At 37.2% G+C, this 22,179-nt stretch overlaps 2 protein-coding genes and 1 long non-coding RNA gene across 11 annotated transcripts in view; 2 read left to right on the forward strand and 1 right to left on the reverse strand.

Moving 5' to 3' along the window:
• Positions 1-16,423, forward strand: part of LOC134730605 (uncharacterized) — a 114,795-nt gene extending 98,372 nt beyond the window's left edge. For 2 of the 4 annotated variants that reach the window (XR_010112455.1, XR_010112458.1), the window contains one exon: positions 73-137. This is a non-coding gene — a long non-coding RNA (uncharacterized LOC134730605). Of the gene's footprint in view, positions 1-72; positions 191-8,278 lie in introns of those variants that run through there. The other 2 variants (XR_010112460.1, XR_010112456.1) reach the window with 2 other exon arrangements.
• Positions 1-18,796, reverse strand: part of LCA5 (lebercilin LCA5) — a 52,534-nt gene extending 33,738 nt beyond the window's left edge. The window contains exons 1-2 of one of the 2 annotated variants that reach the window (XM_003805822.5): positions 18,471-18,796; positions 10-390 (exon numbers count right to left, since the gene is read on the reverse strand). In XM_003805822.5, coding sequence (XP_003805870.3) covers positions 10-199 — 190 coding nt within the window. In that variant the 5' untranslated portion in view covers positions 200-390; positions 18,471-18,796. Of the gene's footprint in view, positions 1-9; positions 391-18,421 lie in introns of both variants that reach the window. The other variant, XM_063605390.1, reaches the window with a different exon arrangement.
• Positions 18,797-18,932: 136 nt separating this feature from the next.
• The window catches only part of SH3BGRL2 (SH3 domain binding glutamate rich protein like 2), a 166,014-nt gene continuing 162,767 nt past the window's right edge, over positions 18,933-22,179 (forward strand). For 4 of the 5 annotated variants that reach the window (XM_057302551.2, XM_057302548.2, XM_057302552.2 and 1 more), the window contains exons 1-2: positions 19,051-19,189; positions 20,015-20,130. In XM_057302551.2, the coding sequence (XP_057158534.1) occupies positions 19,166-19,189; positions 20,015-20,130 (140 nt within the window). In that variant the 5' untranslated portion in view covers positions 19,051-19,165. Of the gene's footprint in view, positions 19,190-20,014; positions 20,131-22,179 lie in introns of all 5 variants that reach the window. The other variant, XM_057302547.2, reaches the window with a different exon arrangement.

Genomic DNA, 22,179 nt, shown 5'->3' on the forward strand with positions numbered 1-22,179 from the left:
AATGCTTACCTTGGTGATGTACTTGGCCATCTGAAGTTTGTCTTTTAGGATTTTTTCTCCTAACACTTGCAGGTGAAGAACTGACCAGCGATGATCGGCCAGAAGACTGTGGCGTTTCAAAATCAGATGAGTAAGAATAATGGTGTTTGCCTGCCTTTCTTTCTTGATCAGTACCTGGACTTCCTGCTCTTTCCCCCATTGTTTTGAAAAATGGTCTCTATTCACATAATTTCACAGATTATTTTCTCCAGAGGAGACTACGACAATACTGAAAAACATTTTCACAGTCTTCAGATCCTGATAATATTCATTTCTGTGCAATCTATTTTCTCCACAATGTATTTGTAGACCACAATTCACATTAGCATCCAGAAGATAAACTTTTTTGCCCTGAAATTAAGGAAGGGGAAAGGAGACTTATCATACAGTCTCTACAGTTTCTACAGTTAATTACAATGAAAGACACTAAAAGCAAAATAATATATAGCTTACAATTTTTAAAAGAGGCTACAATTTATCTATATTTTCACAGATAAGTTACTTACAGTATTTGGAGAAAATACAGACTGTCATAGCCTAGATAGATAATAAGTACCTGACATACAACTACTTCTGAATAAATGTTAACTGAAGTTGACTGTTTAATTTTAAGAGTTATACTAGAGGCAAATGCTGAATTTTAACGGACAATAATGATCAAATCACCAGTTTTTTCTTTTTTAGGCAGGGAGGCAGTGGGAGTGGAAGTAGTGGTGATAGTAAAGAACAAACCTGCTAATAAGAATAAATACACTTTGGGAGGCCGAGGCGGGCAGATCATGAGGTCAAGAAACCAACAAGGTGAAACCCCATCTCCACTAAAAATACAAAAATTAGCTGGGCATGGTGGCACACGCCTGTAGTCCCAGCTACTCAGGAGGCTGAGGCAGGAGAATCGCTCGAACCCAGGAGGCCGAGGTTGCAGTTAGCCAAGATGGCGCCACTGAACTCCAGCCTGGTGACAGAATGAGACTCCATCTCAAAAAAAAAAAAAAAAAAAAGAATAAAGAATAAAAATATCCAAGATTGACCACACAAAAAATGTATAACTAAAGTACATTTTTTAAAAACTAAAAGAAAAAATACTTGATGAGAAACATTTGCAAACATGACAAAAAATTATCATCTTCAATACATAAATATATCATCCTTTGAGAAAAATATGAGGTAAAACAATTAAATGGGCAAAATATATAAGACTCCAAAAAGGCAACATAAATTATTAAATATTTTTCGAAATAATAACACTTAATGCTGTCAGAGTTGCTATCAGAAAAAGATCCCTAGAGTTTTTTTGGAAAAACACTGGCAAAATGTATTGTCACTTTAATTATGCTTTAACCTTTGATACAATAATTTCTGGACTCCAATAAAATAATGCTAAAATTAGGAGAAAAGTTATGTGCAAATATTTAATGTAGTACAGTACTTTTTTTTTAATGGAAGCAAATTAAATGCCTAATCATTGAGGAATAATTATGTATTTTATAAATCCATACAGTAAAACATCATGAAGCTACTGATGTTTACAAAAAGTTTGTATTTAAGGAAAATGCTTATACTATTATCATAAAGAAAAAATTCAAATTGGTGCATACAGTATGATCTCAACTACACACATTCATTAAAAAAATACTGAAAATACTATTATCCCTATCTGAATTCAGAAACTGAAAACATTTTCCAAGCAAGGAATACAAGAACACCAAAATAGTGCCTGCCTGACAACATGGATTTTAGATAATTTTATCTCTCCATTAACATATTCTGGTTTTCTAACACAACAAAATTGGATTACTTTTATAATCCAATTTAGAAGAAACAAACATCTCTGATGAAATTAGTATTAAAAGTATCGTTCTTCTAGTAATAACATATGAAAGGACATGCACAAGGCAGCACTATTTATTGTAGCACTATTGTAAGTAGAAAACTAAAACAATAAAATGACCAATAAGAACTGGTCTTACAAACTATAAACATCCACACAATGAAGTATATGTAATACTATGAAGCTATTAAAGGAATGAAGACTATCTCTGTGTATTGCTCATAGTCTGGCATAATCTCTAGGATATACAGAGAAAAGAAATATGGAAAAAAGCCTGCAGTATGCTACCATTTATCAAGGAAGAAGGGTAACATACATAATTTTTATATATTTAAGTAGAAGGAGAAATCAAATAATTAAGAAAAATAAAATGGGTTCGCTAGGGTAGGGCTGTCCAACAGAACTTTCAGCCAGGATGGAAATGTTCTATAATCTGTGCTGTTCAAGATGGTGGCTGGCCACATGTGGCTATCAAGCACTTGAGATGTTGCTGGTGTAACTGAAGAACTAATTTTTAATTTTATTTAATTTTAATTAATTTTAATTTAAGAAGCTACATGTGCTGGTAGTTAGCTTACTAAACAACACTACTGCTACAGGGGAAGGAAGGAAGCAGAGTTTAGGGAAAGGGATAGAAGCTAGGTTTCTTTGTATATAATTTTTGTAGATTTAACATTGGAAATTACAATTTTTAGAAATGAGATTTTTGAAAAGCAATTCCCATAAATCAAAATAAAATTAGATAAATCAATCTACATACATGGTTGGTGGTAAAACCACACAAATTAACCAGTTCGAATGACTTTAAAACACAATAACTTGACTTTATATTCCTAGTGAGACATAATGACCAAAAAAAATTTTTAAAGCCATTCCAATAATCATATTTTGCTACTCAGATATTTTATTCTCAGACTTATACACATGTACTGTGAAATAAAACAAATGAGTAATTATTATTGGTGCAGCTGGGAACTAGAATTTTCAACATGGAAGAAGTAAAGATAAACTAATGTGAGTTTTAAAACTTTGACATTCAAAATTTGAATTATGAGTGTCAGTATGAATTTATGATGGCTTTTATTTATTTAAAAAAAACTTCTTCAGTTTGTCCACTGAAAAATCCCAGAAACAAGGAAAAAACTAGGAACATTCCTAGAACCCAGATCTAGTGTCCATATGCCACTTCCCATTGAAAGAACCTAAAGTTCCTTGTGAAATGCCTGATTCCATTTCTGAGGGAGGAAACACACAAAATAAATCTAAGAATATAGCAACCTGGTCATCCTAGAAAGCAAGGACGCTATCAGATACTACTGATGGAGTGTCAGTCAAATGGACTCAGGAGCCAACTTCAAGGAACTACTTGCCAAAGACAAGGCAAATTTGTTATCAATATGAATTATATCGGCAAACGATTTAAACATATCAAAAGTGTTTAAATCCTTGAGTTCATATGATATATTTTACAAAAACCTAATTATTCACCTTTGGAAGATTCTAGGAAACCATCTCATTTAATTAAAAAATTTATATATAAAAAAAATCACACATGCATCTTGCCTATACTCTTAAAAAGCTATTATCTGAAAATAACAAAATATTAGATGGGGGGAAGTATTTCTTTATGGAATTATTCCAGTTAACAAATAAAAAATAAAATATTAAAATGACAGAATTAGACGAGTGACATTTCACAACTCCTAATGAAACAATGAAGCTATATAATGATCATAAATGGCTGTATTGCTACAGAAAAGTAACAGCCAGACACCATGTCTCTGATAGGACACAATGATACTTCTGAAGTAATCTCCCCTCCTCCCCACAAAAATTAAATCTGAATCTACTGAAGCCTCTAAATGTAAATGACACTGAAAGTAGGAGAGAGATCGAGGTACAAAGAAGCAATCAGAAAAAATCCAGACTGTAGCAAACTCTACAGGAAAAACTAGATTCTTTAATGAAGAAATTGCAAGCAGAACAAGAGAGAGGAGAGAAGAGGGTATTTATATAATAAGAAAGTCTAGAGAAACAACCACCAAGTGCAATCCATGGACAGTATTTCACTCCTGATTACAATAAATTGTATTAAAAAATTATAATCAAGAAAATTTAAACACTATTTATTGTTATTAGAGACAGAGTTTTGCTCTGTTGCCTAGACTGGAGTGCAGTGGCATGATCATGGCTTACTGCAACCTTGAACTCCTGGGCTCAGGCAATCCTCCCACCTCCTGAGTAGCCAGAACTACAGGCGTGCGCCACCACGCCCAGCCCTGACCACATATTTAATATTAAGGAATTATATTGTTTTAGGTGAGATATTGATACTGTCTTTTTTTTAAAAAAAGAATCTTTATCTTTTAGAGATATATGTTCAAATATTTACAAATAAAATTGTCTGGGGTTCGCTTCAAAATTAACCCAAAGGAAAATGGGTAAGGGTAAAGATTATACAAAATTGACTGTGAGTTGATGATTATGTAAACTGATAGAAGACTTTTGAATTAATTATTCTAATATTTCCAATTCTGTATTTGTTTGATATTTTCTTTAGAAGAAATATTTTAAAAAGCAACAAAAAACACAACTTTGATTTTACTTCTGATGTGTCTAGCAATCGCAGTCTCTATCAAAATTAGCAACTGTATCTAAAATCAACAATTCCTATAGCAAGTACTAATATTAAAAATATACATAAATCAGCCTGAATCTTTCACTCTGCAATCAAGTGAAAAAATATTTACACATGAAAAAAATTGTCTAGAAAAAAAGGATAATGATAACAGCAAGTAAGTGGCTCTAGCACTCATTAGCTATGTAAATCTGGAGCGTTTACCTCTCAATGTAAGTCTAATTTTTTAAAATGTAAAATGGTAATATTACTAGTAACTACTTTAGAGAATTCTTGTGAGGATTAAATGGGATAATTCAATAACTATTACACAGTAAGAACTTGGTAAATATCAACAATTATATTAGCAATTCAAACACATATGAGATGCTCAGTAAATTATAACTGATGTTCTTTGTCAACAACTTTCAGTTTAAATTCCAATAATATAATTAAAAGTTGGTTATATGGTAAAGATGAAAATTATTTCTGCTTACATTTGCATAGCAGAAGTAGCTTCCTAGGAACTCCCTATCCTATCTAAATCCGAGGGGCCCACCAACTTTCTATGGCAAAGGGGAAGAATACACACAGTGTTCTCTCCCTGCCCCACCTCAAATACATCCACATAGTTCCATAAAAATAAGTAAACAAAGGAAATATCCAATGCCCCATTATCCAAGTCCTGCTCCCTGAAACAACCATTTTAATGGCTTATACCTTTATGTGTACGCTATATCTTAAGTTAGCAATTTTAGACTATGAAAGATGAGTATTTAACTCACCCTTCATTTTATATGATTGCAACATGCAACTACATGTTGGTTATGCATGGTTTTTCTCTTAGAATTCCTAATTGTCTTTTTTTTCCTATTAAGTGGAAAAAACGTTTCTTATATCACTAATATCTACCAGCTTCTTAATCTACCAATAGCCTGAAGTCCATTCCATTCTTCCTCCTAAAGACATTTTCCTCGAATTTCCTATTCTAATTTAAACCAACTACATTCTAGACCTATTGTACTGCTGTCATTCTGGAATTACTTTTATTGAATTCCTGAGTTAGTGCACTATTTCATTTAGACCATGTCATGTTTATTAGTTTCCATCATCATTTTACTGGTCCACATCCTTAAATAATTTCTTCAGAAAGGGTTTATGGTTTAGGAAGTAAATGCTCTAAGTCCTTGCGTGCCTGAGAATGTCGTTATTTTACCTCACACTTGTTACTTTTCATACATTCCAAATTCTAGGTTATTTTCTCTCAGAACTTTGAAGACACTGCTTCACTGTCTTAAACCCTCAGCATTGTTTGTGAGACATGTTATAATCATTCTTTTATTCAAAATATATCAGCATTATTTGTGACACACGTTACAGTCACTCTTTAATTCAAAATATATTTCTTGAGCTCTATGTAGCAGTAATGAAAAGAAAGTCAATTAATGAACAGAAAGTAAATTCCCTTAGGGAATTTACACTCTAGTTATACTAAAACAGATTCTCATTCCTTTATAGGTTATCTTTTTCCTTTTTTCGCTCCCTAGGTGCTTTTAGGGCTTTCCCCCTTGTTATACTGAAATTTCACAAGAACATAAATACCAGTGAGCCTTTTTTGTTGTGTTGGGACCCTTTCTCCCCCTCTTCCTTTCAATCTGGAAATCTGCATCTTTAAGCACCAGAGGTTTTCTTATATTGTTCTTCAGATAATTAACCTTTTTTTCATTTTCTTTTTGAAATTTCTCCTAGTTAAATAATAAGGCTACTTTTTTCTTCTATTTTCAAAGAGTTTTTTTCAATTTATCTTCTAAACCATCATTTAAAAAATTATGCCAATATCTTCATTTCCAAGAACTCTTTGTTGTTCCGATTTTTAAAATAATTATTCTGTTCTCGCATTACTGAGGTAATATATTTTTTTCTCTGAGAATACTACATAAACATTTTCTGTTTAAAGTCTCTTCTGATCCAAGAATTACCTCTGCTTCATATAGTGTCAGCTTTTCTGTTTCTTTATCTTGGGCTTTTTATTTACATACTTCTGGTTTTATTCCTTTGAAGATAATTTCTGGTTGATCATTTATACTTAAAAAAAAAGAGAAAAAAGAAGGAAAGGAAATGAAACCACTCCTAGGAAATCCCCTCGTTTTAGCAGACCAGCTGGACCAATTCCTAGGACCCATCTTTTACACCTGGGCTAAAACAACGTCTATCATAAATATCCTGTTCACAGGAGAAGAAAGGGGAATAATTAGGAGAGTGGTCATAGCCATCTGGGAGAGGCAACACCCTCCTAGGCAAAAAGTCTTGCCAGCCAAACAAAAATTTCCAAATGTCAATCCCAACTGGAATAATCACAATCCCAGGGACTGGGCCCAAATGCAGGACCTCAGGAAACTAATAATTAAAGGGATCAAAGAGTCCATTCCTAGGACACAAAATGTCTCAAAGGCATTCGAAATTCAACAAGAAAAAGAGGAAATTCCCTCTGCATTCCTGCAAAGGCTCAGAGATCAAATGAAAAAATAGTCCGGATTAGATCCGGAGGACCCAGTAGGGCAAGGCCTCGTGAAAGTTAACTTTGTAACTAAGAACTGACCTTGCAGGCCAGGGAGTGCAGCTGCAGGTGTGGGGGCGGCAGGAGCCATAAGCCGGAGCAGACAGCCAAGATAACGGTGGACAGTGTGGGAAAGCTAGTGTGAGTAAACCTTTAATAAAAGAACTAATGTCTGTATTACACAAAGGGAGTCACTGGGGACCCCAGGCTCTGTGTGATGCAATACTTAGGAATTATGGGCGTATAGGGATTTATACCCTCACTAAACAAGTATGTGGAAGTTGTGTAACTTGTCAAAGGGTAAACAAAAAGGTGATTAGAAAACAGGCCACAGGAGGAAGGCCTCCCGAACTAAGACCATTTCAAAGCATTCAAGTAAATTTCACAGAAATGCCCAAAGCAGGAAAACTAAAGTATTTGCTGGTAATCATAAATCACCTTTCCGGTGGGGTGGAAGCCTTTCCCCTTCCCAATAGCCACTGCCAGGAATGTGGTCAAAATAATATTAAAACAAATTTTACGGCTGGGCGCGGTGGCTCATGCCTGTAATCTCAGCATTTTGGGAGGCCGACGCGGGTGGATCAACAAGGTCAGGAGATGGAGACCATCCTGGCTAACACGGTGAAACCCCGTCTCTACTAAAAACACAAAAAATTAGCCGGGCGAGGTGGCGGGCGCGTGTAGTCCCAGCTACTTGGGAGGCTGAGGCAGGAGAATGGCGTGAACCCAGGAGGCAGAGGTTGCAGTGAGCCGAGATCACGCCACTGCACTCCAGCCTGGGCGACAGAGCGAGACACCATCTCAAAAAACAAAACAAAACAAAAAAACAAATTTTACCTAGATTTGGCCTGGTGAAAAATATTAATTCAGACAATGGGAGCCCCTTTACCTCAAAGGGTGTTAAGGGAATTATGGAAAGTTTACAAATTAAATGGAATTATCCACACCCCTTGGCATCCCCCTTCCTCTGGAAAGATAAAAAGAGTAAATCAAACTCTCAAAAAGCTATCACCAAACTAATCTTAAAAACTAAAATGCCCGGAACCAAATGTCTCCCAATAGCACTCCTTAGGATTAGAACAGCCCCAGGAAAAAACTTGGGATTGTCCCCCTACAAGCTATTATATGGGCTCCTATATTTTGGCAGAGCTACAAATCTCCCTACTATGGAAACCAAGGATCCATTCTTAAGAAATTATAAACTGGCCATATCCTCCACCCTGTCACCCCTTAGGTTAAAAGGACTTCTAACTCAAACTCCGCCTCTTAAGTTTGCTGTTCACCACTTCCAGCCTCATGATTTCCACTTCTAGCCTGGTGATTTGATGCTGATTAAAACTTGGAAAGAAGACAAGCTCCACCCAAGCTGGGAAGGACCCTCAAGTGCTCCTAACCACTGAAACAGCCATGCAAACAGCTCAACAGCAGCAGATTCACTCTACTCCAATCAAGGGACTGGTAAAACAGACCCCAGAAGGGAGGGGAAAACAACAGTAAAAAGTGCCCGGGTCACCTAAAGAACCCTTAAAGTTAACTCTAAAAAAAAATCTAAAAAGAAAACATAGGCTGGCCCCATTTCTGGAAGTTAATATGGCTAAAATGGGCTACTATACAAAAAGCAGAATGTCAAAATGGAAACTGGCAGGGAACTCCTCCCTACCCAATCAAGTTGGTAATCAATGTAACCAAGATGGTAGCACCACAAACTATAAGATTTAATACCTGCCCGGTCTTACCTTGTGGGAATTTGAAAAATCAGAGACCGCTCTCACAGGCAAATAAGTATCTTTGCCCTGAACCAGATACAGGTTACAGAAGCGCATGACTCCGCCCCAGCTGGGATGATGTATGGTAAACTACCCAATTTCAGGGTTGGACGGTAAACACGGGGTGGGTAACTCCGAGCTGGAGACCCTTAAAGAATAAACTACATCTGTCCAAGGGCTCCCTGCCAAATAACTGCCAGAATTTAAAATGCAATCCTATACTCATCACCATTAACAATCCAGCCATTCTAAACCAAGAACCAAAGGAAGCATCTTGGGTATATGGGTTAAGAGCAGACATCACAGGGAAAGACCCCCTAGGGCAATTCGTTCTCAAAAATCAAAAACTCAACCTCCCATTTGCCTGGGACTACTCCAACTCCAAACCCTAATAAACACTTTAGTCCACCAAATAATAACCCTAAAAGGGTAAAAATAATTGAGGTAAAGAATTTAAGGCAAACCTTAGAAATTGAGACAGGGTACAGGGATGTGAATGCCTGGGTCGAATGGGTCAAATTTTCGGTACAAGCCCTCAACAAGAGTAACCGCTACGAGTGTGCTGCGAAACAACCTCAGGCAAAGGTGGTTCCATTTCCTCTAGGATAAAATAGCAATCCTGAAGGAATGCGTTGCATATTGGCTCTATACCAGAACAAGGATGCATAGGAAAATGAAACTTATAAAAGTCTGTCATTGCTCTTTCCTGCATTGCGGAGGTCAAATCCCAGAGCAATTCCCTCGTTCTCTATAGGGAATATAAACCACTCCTCTTGTCTCTCTAGGCGGGGGGGCAGAGTTCAATAAGCCCATGGGAGAATTTTCAACTTGTACCCACATCCTAAACATCAGTGGTAAGGCAAAGGCAATCCCTCAGCTCTCCACATACCCAGTGATAACGTCATGTGGTATTGTGGGAAAAGGAACCTCCGTAACCTGTTACCATCCGATTGGACCGGGACTTGTGCTTTAGTCCAATTGGCCATTCCCCTCTCCCTGGCATTCCATAAGATACCCAAAAATACACATGGCCACCAAAACCAAAAAGATGTAACAAATTCTTTTAATCCCAATATACATGTTAACTCAATAGCAGTCCCTAGGGAGATGCCTAATGAACTTAAGGCCCGAAACCAAATACCTGCTAGGTTTACGTCAGCACTCTTCTAGTGGTCAACTATTAATATGAATGTGGATTAGATTAACTACATCTATTATAATCAACAAAGACTCATCAATTATACTCAGATGCCCTCAAAGGGGGTAGCTAGCCAGTTAAATGCCATCAGCCAAATGGCCTGAGAAAACAGGCTTGCACTAGACATAATACTAGTAAAAAAGGGGGGCATATGTGTTATGCTGGGTGGGAAACGTTGTACTTTCATTCCTAACAATACTGCCCCAAATGTAACCAACACGAAAATTTTACAAGGACTAACAACTCTAGGCAACAAACTGGCAGAAAATGCTGGAATTAATAACCCATTTAGGGGTTGGCTAGAAGGTTGGTTTAAAAAATGGAAAGGCATGGTAGCTTCAATCCTTACATCTCTCATAACTGTGGCAGGAGTCTTAACAGCAGTGGGATGTTGTATTATCCCTTGTGTGAGGGGACCAGCACAGAGATTAATTAAAATGGCTATTAATAAGCAAATGCCCATAACTTACCAGCAAAATAACCTGCTACTATTAGAAACCAAATTAAACTCACTCTCCTAGAAAGAAAAAAGTTAACAACTTCTAAAGCAATTCAAGTACCAGAAAGGTTTAAATAAAAATGCAACCAAAGAAAGTAAATAGAAAAGAGGAGAGAATTAGTGAGAAAACATTTTAAATGGTCCACTTTCAAGGCATGATAAATCTAAGCACTGGCAGCCAGCCTGCAAATGTAACAAACTGCAGGGCTCATGCACCTAGAGGGTCACAATAAGCGAACAGAATGTAGAGGAGGGGTCAGCCAATAAAAGGGAAGACAGTTTAGTTATTGGGAAATCGAAATTTAAGACAGGAAGGAGATGGGGTAATCCATCAGCCTTATAAGGTATCCTTATAAGGGTAACCTTGTAAGGGGTATAAAACTTAGGCAACATCCAGGAAGATGGTAACCCCGCAGAATATAAATCATGCTGCTATAAAGACACATGCACTCGTATGTTTATTGCGGCACTACTCACAATAGCAAAGACTTGGAACCAACCCAAATGTCCAACAATGATAGACTGGATAAAGAAAATGTGGCACATATACATCATGGAATACTATGCTGCTATAAAAAAGGATGAGTTCATGTCCTTTATGGGGACATGGATGAAGGTGGAAACCATCATTCTCAGCAAACTATTGCAAGGACAAAAAAAACCAAACATCGCATGTTCTCACTTATAAGCGGGAACTGAACAATGAGAACACTTGGACACAGGAAGGGGAACATCACACACCAGGGCCTGTTGTGGGGTGGGGGGAGGGGGGAGGGATAGCATTAGGAGATATACCTAATGTAAATGACGAGTTAATGGGTGCAGCACACCAACATGGCACACGTATACATATGTAACAAACCTGCACATTGTGCACATGTACCCTAGAACTTGAAGTATAATAAAAATATATATATATATATAAAAGAAATAATTGGTTAACTCACTTATTTCTAACCCAGGTTTTGAGGGATGTCTCTAAATCTGTGAAGAATATTTGAAATGGTTTGTGCTAACTCATGTTTAAGAAAGATTATCCTTAGCAAACTAACAAAGCAACAGAAAACCAAATGCCATTATGCCATTATAAGTGGGAGCTAAATTATGAGAACACAGGGACATATAGAGGGGAATGACACACACTAGGGACTATTAAAGGGTGAAGGGTGGGATGAGGGAGGAGATTAGGAAAAATAACAAATAGGTACTGGGCTTAATACCTGGGTGATGAAATAATCTGTACAACAAACCCCCATGAAACAAGATTACCTATGTAACAAATCTGCACATGCACCCCTGAACTTAAAAGTTTAAGAAAGAAAACAAAACAAAACAAAAGAATATATTCTTTTCTCTGCTAAACTTCTGATTATTTAGGTTCTATTTTGAAATAAGGTGGGTTTTTCGAACCTATGCGTAATACTTATATCATCTCACAATTCATCATTGCATTTAATAAGCAAGTACATCCTTAGGAAACATAACAACCCAAATAACTTAACTTTCCTGGAGAATGGAAACTTAGACACTTGTGAAAATTCACTTGTAAAAAATTAGTCCTTAGTCCTTGTAGAAACTTGTAGCTGCCTGGCTAATTGCGCTTCAGAAAAATAGCTCAAATAAGCAAACAGGCAAATAGAATATAAGTTAAATAAAAAAGAAAAGACATAAAAAATTAGACCAAAAAAAAGAAACAAATAAAGATGAGGTAAAGGAAGTAATTATTAAGTTTTCTTGTGAAGTATAAAGCAATAAAAACTACTATAGCTTAACAAGATTACATAACAATTTATCACTGGACAGGGCCCTAGGAAATCAAGTCTTTCCTTTGCAAAGATTTAGGAAACTGAGGCCCAAACTTACCCAAGTTCACAACTGGTCTAAGATCAGAAAGCTCAGTTAGTAAAACTTGAAACAGACTGTAAGTTTTCTGACTCTTCGTTGAGTGACCTACTCAATATTTCAATAACAATCAGGTGATAACTACCTCATCTTTGAAGCCACCTCCACCTGTATCTATCCCATCCTCTTTACCCTCTCAACTCTGCTAAAACTGAAGAAGCATTTCTACTCCTTTTTAAAGCTAAACCTTTTACTCATCTTCTTTCCCATACTACCTCTCAACGTCAAGGATTGTGCGTCTGCAATTGTGCCCTCTCTACAGGATCGTTCCTATCAATGAAGAGGTGCTAATGAAGCTGATGCTTGATTCCATGTTCTGCTGCATCTACAACCCAATTTCTCCACTCCAATTTTCCAATAATTTTTTGAAGAGTAATCTTTAACCTAGAATGCTAGCACCACTTCTTTCCAACCATTTCCTTTTGAACCCACACTAGTTAGGTTTTCATCCCCACCACCCCACTGAAACAGCTTTTGTCAAGCTCACCAATGACATTCACCTTCCCAAATCCATCAGCCAAGTTTCTTATTTCTTCTTTTGCACATCTCCTCCCACCATCAGCCAATTTTCTGTCCTACTGGTCCTTAACCTCACAGTAGTGTTTGACATAACCAACCATTCCTTCCCTCCTAAAAACTCTCTTTTCTTACTTGCTTTTCCATAGTGATCTATTTTCCTGGTTTGCTTACTACCTCGCTGGCTGTCTCCTGTCAGTCTCCTTTGTTAAATAATCTGCTTCCTCTTCCTGATCTCTAAATGTTGGAATACACACAGGGCAGCACATGTTATCTACACTCTCTCCTTAGGTGATTTCATCTAGACTTCATTTACCCTGGCTTCCACATTCATATATTCATCTTCCTACTTGACAATTCTATTTGGATATCTAAAAATCATTTCAAATTTACATGTCCAAAACTGAAATCATTACCGTCCCTTTTCCACCTCAACTCTTTCCTATGTTTCTGATCTCATTAAATGGTAAATCCATCCACTAAATTACTCATGACTCAAATCTAAAGATCGTCCTGGATTCCTTCTTCCTACATCTCTCATCCAAACCATCTGTAAAACAAGACACTTTAATCTCCATACTATATTCCAGATCTGACCATTTCTTACCGTCCACAGTGCTACTGGTCTAGTCAAAGTCATGTGAGTCTAGTCCACATCCATGTTTCCTCTGCAGAACTTCTGCAATAACCTCCTGATATTCCACTTTCATCCTTGCTTCACGTCAGTTTTTCACATGACAGTGAGAAAAAGCAACTTAAAACAGAAATCAGCCCAGCACTGCTCTCCTGCTTAATATACTTCAATGGTCTCCTATGGCCGTCAGAGTCCTTAACCAGGCCTGCAAACTTATACAAGGTCTAGCCCTTCTGTCTACTTCTGTATCCTTACATCACTCTTTCTCTCAAAATCTCCTTTTTCAGGCAAACTAGCCTTCTTCTGTACCTTCAACATATAAGATTTTTGCCAACAGCCTTAGTACTTGCTGCACTAACTAGAACTTCACAAAAGTGGTTCCTTCTCTTCTTCCTGTTCTCAGCATAAATGTCACCTTCTCAAAAATGGCTCCCTGACAATTTTCTATTAAAGTGAGCCCAGTCACTCTATCCTATTACTATGCTTTATTTTCTTCACAGACCTTGTTACTACTGGAAATAATCTTACATTTATTGTCTTACTTCTCCTAGTAAATATAAGACCCGTGAGACAGAACTCTTGTCTGTTTAGTTCACCATAGTAAACACACCACCCACCATTCATTATTTGTGAAATGAATGATTATAATGTTATTTCAAATAGAATATTAAGTTCCACTTTATAAAATTTTCCTTTTTGTTTTAAAGAAAATATTAAATCTTCCCTCTTTTAAAATAATTGCATAAGAATTACTTAAACCTCTAGAATTCCTGAGAGAGAAAAGTTAGCAAATCAAAAAGTTTTCCTCAGAGTCACTGCCATTGCAAAGCTGAAATATTTTTTTCTAGGTTAATTTTAAATAACTGAGAACCTAATAAGGTTTCAAACAAAATGAATTTCACCTGCAGTTACAACAGTAATTTCTGACTAATGTAATGTAGACATAATACTATTGAATGAATATAATTATTCTTTTCCTTAAAAGGAAAAAAGTGATCTTAGATTAACAGGACACTGAAGATTTATAGTCCATGTGTAGTTCTGCAACTAATTTAAACCAAGAATCAATCAGTTAACAGTTGTTCATTGCAGGAGGAGGGGGGAGCGAGGGAGTGAGGGGTACTTGTATGTATCCCATTAGTTCCCTCTCGATGCTAATCAAAGAATTAACTAGATAAAAGCAAAAAAGCAAAATTATAAGCCTTGTGCACAATTTCAATTCCTAAAGAACTGTTTATTTCCTAAAGCTGGCTAAACATGCTACTACAGCAATTAATAGAAAGCTACCAAATCTAATACTTGACATTGTTCATCCAAAAGTAAACTCTCCTTTAAAAAAAAAAAAAAGTAAAAAGTCCCAAACAGTACAAATTACACATAACAGGTCAAAAAAAAAAAGAAGATAACCTAAAGATCCTCGAGTGCCAGAAGTTTCTTTTATCTCTGATTACAAATGAATCAGAAAACAAATCTAAGCTGTAGAGTCCATTGTATATAAATATCATAATGATATCTAATTCGTCTGACTCTAAGAAACCATCTTAGTTTTAAGAAAAAAAACTGTAAAATCAACAAACCGTTAATTTCCTGACATATCCCTGTGCTCAGCTTCTTTAGATAAAACATTGCTGACTGGCTACCTTTGCTACCAGCAAAAGAGTTCACAAAACAGACAACTAGGCAAATAAAATGTAAATAAACTTCAGTGAGAAAGATATAAATAAGGACATTTCTCCTCCCCGCAAAAAAGATGAGATAAAAGTAATAACCATTTTGCTACATTTGGTTTTTCTCCTTTGTGGAAGAGGAGCAGTTACAGTGTAACTGCTCCTCTTCCACAAAGGAGAAATGAAGTAAAGTGTTCCACTCTTCTAATAACATGTCCCCACGTATTTATAAGCATTTTCCTTATTATACTACTTATCTGCATAATCTTGCTTAAAAACCAAACTATTTTTATTTAAAAATAAAACAAAAAATAAAGTTTGGATTTAAAGTATGATCAAATATGATCAATCAGATCACAGTAAATGCTACATTTGAAATGTAAGACATAATGAGCTTATTTTAAACATTTTAAACAATGGATCAAATTAAAACATCTTAAGTACAGTACATATTCCCAAAGTTTAGTCAGTCAAATGAAAACATCCTAAGATGTTCATTCATTCATTCATTTATAAGACATTTACTGAACACCTATGAAATGTCAGGCGCTAGATTATAGATGGAGCTGAAGATACAAAAATGAGTAAAATACAACTGATCCCTTACCGTTAAGTAATTCCCAACCAAGAGGAAAAAAAAATAATGCGACAGTCTATAAGTACTAATGATAAAAGGAAGCAGAGAAAGCTTAGTAAACTCAGAACTAAGATTAGAGGACAGAGGGAGTTTGAGAAGGTTTCTAGAGGAGATAATGCCTAAATTGAGTCTTACGGTATTAGCAGAGGTTAAGCACAATTATAATTTCATGGATGTGTGTGTTTGAAAAGTGGGGTGGTAAATGAGGTTAGAAAAAGAAGACAGTGAAGTACGACCCTGTTTCAATAAGAGGATGCAGCATTTGCAAAAGTAAAAGGCATTAGATAAGCATGGCATATCACCAAACTGCAAATACTTTACAACTGTGCTGTCCAATACAGTGGCTCCTGAGCACCTCAAATGTAGCTATTCAGAATTGGCATATGCGGCAAGTGTAAAATACATGTGGAATTTTGAAAACTTAGTACATAAAACAGACCATAAAATAGCTCTTCTATAATCTTTCTTACATTGACATATGCTAAAATAATATTCTGCATATATGTGACTTAAAAATACATTAAAATTTCACCTGTATTTTATTGTGTGTCTACTGAAAAAAATGGATATAGCTCACATTCTATTTCAAATGGACAATGCTAGTTTAAAAGGATGGCACTGGCTGGGGAGTAGTGCTAAAGTAATAATAAGTGGGACTGGATCGGGTGGAAGATAATATCACAAGAAGAATCTCTATGTCATTAATAAGTTGGTTGGAAACCAAGGCTCTTCAGTAGGGTTAATATTATCAGATCTGACATTCGCAAGGATCCATCTCCAATCTAAGAATTGGAGGGCAGGAAAGCTGGAGGAAGAATATCAATTGGTCTCGATAATCACTGACAGACAGTGTTTTGAAAGTAGTATAACTAGAGATACAGAGTACAGAACTGATTCCAGAAATGTTTTTCAAGTAAGATAAACTACACTTGGTGACAGATTAAATATGAAGTCTGAGAACAGAGGAGAACTTGAGTAAATTCCAAAGTTTTGGGCTTGCAAAATTAGGAGAATGTGGTATTCAAGCAGGACAGCTTTGGCAGGGGAAGGTGATGGGTTCAATATTGGACATACTGAGTTTGGGATGCCTACGGATAGGAAATTTATGTGGAAATACCAAAAATTAGCTACAAAAGTTTGACAGTAACTCAAAAGTTCCAGATCAGAAATAAAAAATTGGGAGAGTGTTAAGAAAACACAAATAGTGTAAGCCAAAGGAGAGGAATAACACTGCCAAGAACACAGAGTAAAAAATAGAAGACGGAAGACCGAAGACTGGATTATTGGGAAAAACAATAATGAAATATGGTGGGCCGAGGAAGAAGATCCCACAAAGGAGTTGAAGAATGACAGGCAGAAGAAGAACCCAAGAGAAGGGTAGCATCTTTATTTTAATGGGCTTCCATTGTGTCCTACAGAATTATAGTTCCACAATATGTGTAACGGAAGAGATGTGACTGACAAAAGAAGAAAAATCTCTTTTCCAAAGTCACAAACTACTTTCTGATATTTAAAATGATACTTTGTCAACTTAGAGAATCAAAACAAACTATTATTTCCTATAACTTATTTGGATAAACATACTAGCTAACATGGGAAATCACAAAGTGAAATATTTAAAATGGTAATATAGAATTTAAATGTGTAACAACTGGAAAAAACATAGATTAAAATAACCATGCAAAAGAAAGAGGGAATAAGTAAAGAACTGGAAACATCGGTTTTACCATTCTAAAAAACATACAGCCACTCCCTCTGCCAGAAACTAAATGATGACTTCTGATTCCAAAGATATCTCTAACGCAAGTTCTTAACGTGAAGATAAAGGAGGGGAATAAATATGTATGTGCCCAAGTATACTTTCCAAAGAACAAAGTGAACAAAAAAGGGGTTTATATCAGATGAACTGGACCAGGGCTCTTCACTGTTAAACACTATCCCACGGTCTACCTAACGTAAACATCACGTATCTGAGTACCGACTCCAACTCGAGTATGCCAAAAAGGCACTTTCTTTTTTCTTTTATTTGTAACCATCTTTACTCCTCTCATCCCATCCCTGAAGGATGTACAGAATTATCACAGCCTGGACAAGTACGGCTTTCCACTCTAACCACAGTTTTAATAATAACACATCTATTATTATCCGAGAGCTACCAAAGCCTCCTTTTCCGTCTTGGCCCTTGGCCCTGCCCCTCCTCTCTAGTCTTGAGTCTCCACGGGCCTCCGGGGTTTTTGTTTTGTTTGTTTTAATAACAACCACTTCTCTAGATCCGCCAGCTCCCTTTCTTCTCTTCTCGGTCCCAGGAAGTAAATACCCTTTCCCAGCTCCTCTCCTCCTAACTTTCCAGTCCCCCCAGTGCCGGTCAACCTCCCTTCCTCGGGACCCTCTCAGGAGCCGAGCTCTTTACTCATTTTCCTAGGTCTTCCTTCTCCTCGCGGTCCCTACATCCTCCCCCATCCCTAATCCCTTCATCGTCCCTGCTTTAAGAACCACCCGCAGGCTCCCATCCACGAACGCCCCTTCGCTAGCTCCCCGACGCTTCAACCCAACCTCACCTCGCACCTCCACCTCCCCCGCCGTCTCCACGCCCACTTCAAAGCCCACCTCCAACCCGCCGGCTCTTCAGCAGAGCCGATGCGGCGTCCCGCCTCCTTGCCTTCCCTCTTAGGACCGAACTCCCAGCTGGGGCCTCGGCGTCTGACCGCCAAAGAGCGGGTGCCTGGTTCCTGCGGAGGCTGCCGGGCGGGTGCCGAGGTTGCCGAGATGAGGGAGGTTTGAACACAAGGATGGGAGAGAGGCGAGGACCGGGGCTCCTGGGTGGCAGCGGAGGTAACCTGGGCTCCAGGGTAACGGAGGCGGAGGCCTAGACTGCACTACGAAGAGACCGCAGCCAATCATGATGACTCTACCCGAGCTCCCATTGGCTTCTGTCTCCAGACGGCCCTTTTTATTGGCTTCAGTGGAACTGGAAGGCGGGACGGCGAGTGCGGGAGAAGGTCTCCATTGGCCGACCGCTCTAGCTGTAGCGGAGACCCCAAGTAGGGAAATTGGGGCAAAACGCGGAGCGCTCCAGGCTCCTACGGGCTGTGCGGTGCGAAGGCTCGATAGCTGAGCGTCGTGGGCTCCGAGAGGGACGCGGGCGGAGGGCAAAGTGGGTTCATGATATGAATTGTAAAATTGGCGACTGCGTAATGTAAAACACTTAACAACTGCTTAGATTTCCTTTGGGAAATAACTTGCTTTTAAATTGTAAACAAATTACAAACAAACTGCTAGTGCTTCTGGGTCTTCTTACCGAAATGGCTGATTCAGGAGGATGCGGGGTGAGTGCACTATTGTTCCTGCCTCGAGATCCTGGCCGTGAATCACCAACGAGCCGTGAGTTTGGCTTGAAAGTGATTTTTAGGTTTTGGAACGGGTTTGGGGTGGAATGGCATCTGAAATATTTGCACACAAGTTTTTTTTTTTTTTTTTAAGGAACGTTTTGAGGAGCATGTCAGCCTATTGAGCCCTGATGTGTGACATATTTTCTCTTTTAGAAATGGCATTAATTGCGGGAGACAGGGAAGGTAAAAAAAAAAAATCCTCTTTCGTGAGGGCTTTAAACTGCTCCGAGCCATCTGATTATCAAGGTGGTTTAACACTACTCTGGTGTTCTCACTATTGTTAATTTCTCACTGGCCTTTACCACCATTCTGTAGAGAATCTAATATTTGAAGGCAAATGCGTTTAATGAATCTTCTAACCATGAAGATTGGTAATTCCTGCTTCTCGCTTAACCTCGTTTTTCCACCTTTGCACTGTTTCAAAGCTTTCATTTTATCCTGTCAATACATTTTACTTCAAGTTACAGACTAACCCACCCAAACAATATTGTGATTAAATGTAATTTTCTGTATGCGAAATATATCTGTACAAGATGGCAGTCATCTGTTAGTGAAAATAAGATGAGTAATCCCTAAATTGCACGGAATTACTTTTCATCAATTCTTTAATCTATCTCTGCTGACACTGTTAAAATAGCTCACTGGTTATTATGGACTCTGTTAGAATTAACATGTAAATGTATGGGTGGATTACTTATAAAGGAAGTCGCCAGGAAGAATCAGAAAACATACCGTATTTACGTGGACAAATGTCTGTCACAGGAGCGTCAGATCAGGATTGCTGAAGGAGAGCTGAGAATGAAACCACCATTTATTCAGCACTCAGAATGCTCCAGGCAGTGTAATCTCATTCCATCTTCATTCATGACTCCAGACAGGTATTGTTATTCATTGTTTATACTTGAGAAAGCAGATTCAGAGAAGTTAAAGTATCTACCACAAGGTACGAAAGTAGTAAGTAGTAATGCCAGAGTACAAGCCTAGGTCTGCTTCCAAATTTCGTGGTTTCGGATTTAGTGCCTTCATTGTGTTTCACCTACAGGTTAAGAAGTTGTTGGTAAGCAAGAAAATATTTAAGACGCTGGGAGAATCCAAAAAATTGTCTAGTTGTGTGTAACATAGTCTCAGGATTCTTACAGTGTGCAATTTTATTCACCCCCTCATATTCAAAATAACAGTATCAGTTTGACCTTGAAAAAAGACTAAAAAATGTATAAATTTACAGAAGTAAAAACTAGTTTATTGAATTACCATTTTAAAAGGTTACCCCAAAATATGAGAAAGCAGTTTTAAAAGTTTTATGACATTACATGGTTTTATATATTATTTTTGATAGGGCTAGAATTTTCTAAGATACCATTTGACATTTTATTTCAGTACCACACAGGATTCTGCTTTTCAGAAATAAAGGACACAAAGTTATCAAAACCACATTTATATTTCTGCCACTTGAAATTATAGTTAACAGAAATCAGACTCTTTTCTTGTTTTTAAAGATTTTGTTTATGAAACAAATTCTGCAATGATGATTAAGCACTTCGGAGTTTTATTTTTAATATCCTGGGCTTCTTCCATTGATACTGCAATATCTCCAGATTTGCTATATTGCTAACTGAATGCTCATTTTCTGTAGGACTTTGATTGGCTTCTTCATTGCTATATGGCAATGATGTAGATGTTATAATGTAACTAAAATATTCCTACAAATGCTTACTAGTAGGATTATTCTCATTTTCCTTTGGGGAAACTAGTGTCGAGTTTGAATGGTTTGTTAGAAGTTTCAAAAAAGTAATAGGTAGATAAATAGACTCTCTAACTGTAGACAGAGAAATTACAATGACCATAATTTGTAAAGGGGGGGACATACTATATATAGTATCTTGGAAAGCACATAAGTATAATTATCCTTAGCTAAAGTTCAGTCGTCTATTTCATACCATTCTACAAAAGAAGAAAAGCAGTGTCACAATTTTATATAATTTACAGAAATGTGATACATAACAAAAATTCAAAAATTTTTTCTCTAACTTCTTGATCTCATGTTGCTTGGAAATTTTAAATTTATTAATAGATTCTAGGTAAATAGTTGGTTTTAGCATATAACACTAAATTTGAAACAGTATCTAATATGCTGCATGTTTAAGAGAAATCGAATGGATTGGTTGAGTTGGGTGTAAAGAACAGTATAATTGGCCGGGTGCTGTGGCTCATGCCTGTAATCCCAGCACTTTGGGAGGCCAAGGTGGGTGGATCACGAGGTCAGGAGATCAAGACCATCCTGGCTAACACAGTAAAACTCTGTCTCTACTAAAAATACAAAAAAATTAGCTGGGCGTGGTGGCGGGTGCCTGTAGTCCCAGCTACTCGGGAGGCTGAGGCAGGAGAATGGCGTGAACCTGGGAGGCGGAGGTTGCAGTGAGCCGAGATCGTGCCACTGCACTCCAGCCTGGGCAACAGAGCAAGATTCTGTCTCAAAAAAAAATAAAAATAAATAAATAAATAATAAATAGTATAATTTCATACCTAGAAAGTGGGCTGCTCTGATGAAAACAAATGTAGTCTAATCTGATTGTTATTAATACTTGCTTTTGCAGTTCAAAAAGCTAGTGGCCTTTGATTATTGCTCTGTTTAAAGGATAAAGTTTCTGATCACTTGATGAAATGTACGAGTTTTTTTTTGTTAATGGAGAAAGAAAACTTGAGATGTTTGTAAAAATGTGTATATACTTACAACATAATGCTGGTCGTCAATAGAATGAACTACTGATTAACACGGATTAATTTTAAAGACAATATTGAGCAAAAGAAGTCAGACACAAAAGAATATATTCTGTATACTTCCATTAATAAGTGATTCAAAAACAGGCAAAATTCATCTAAACTGGAAAAAAATAGAACAGTTATTGACTGTGGGGATGGAGGTAGGA

This window comes from Pan paniscus, chromosome 5, assembly GCF_029289425.2.
Source record: "Pan paniscus chromosome 5, NHGRI_mPanPan1-v2.0_pri, whole genome shotgun sequence".
Lineage (NCBI taxonomy): Eukaryota > Metazoa > Chordata > Mammalia > Primates > Hominidae > Pan > Pan paniscus.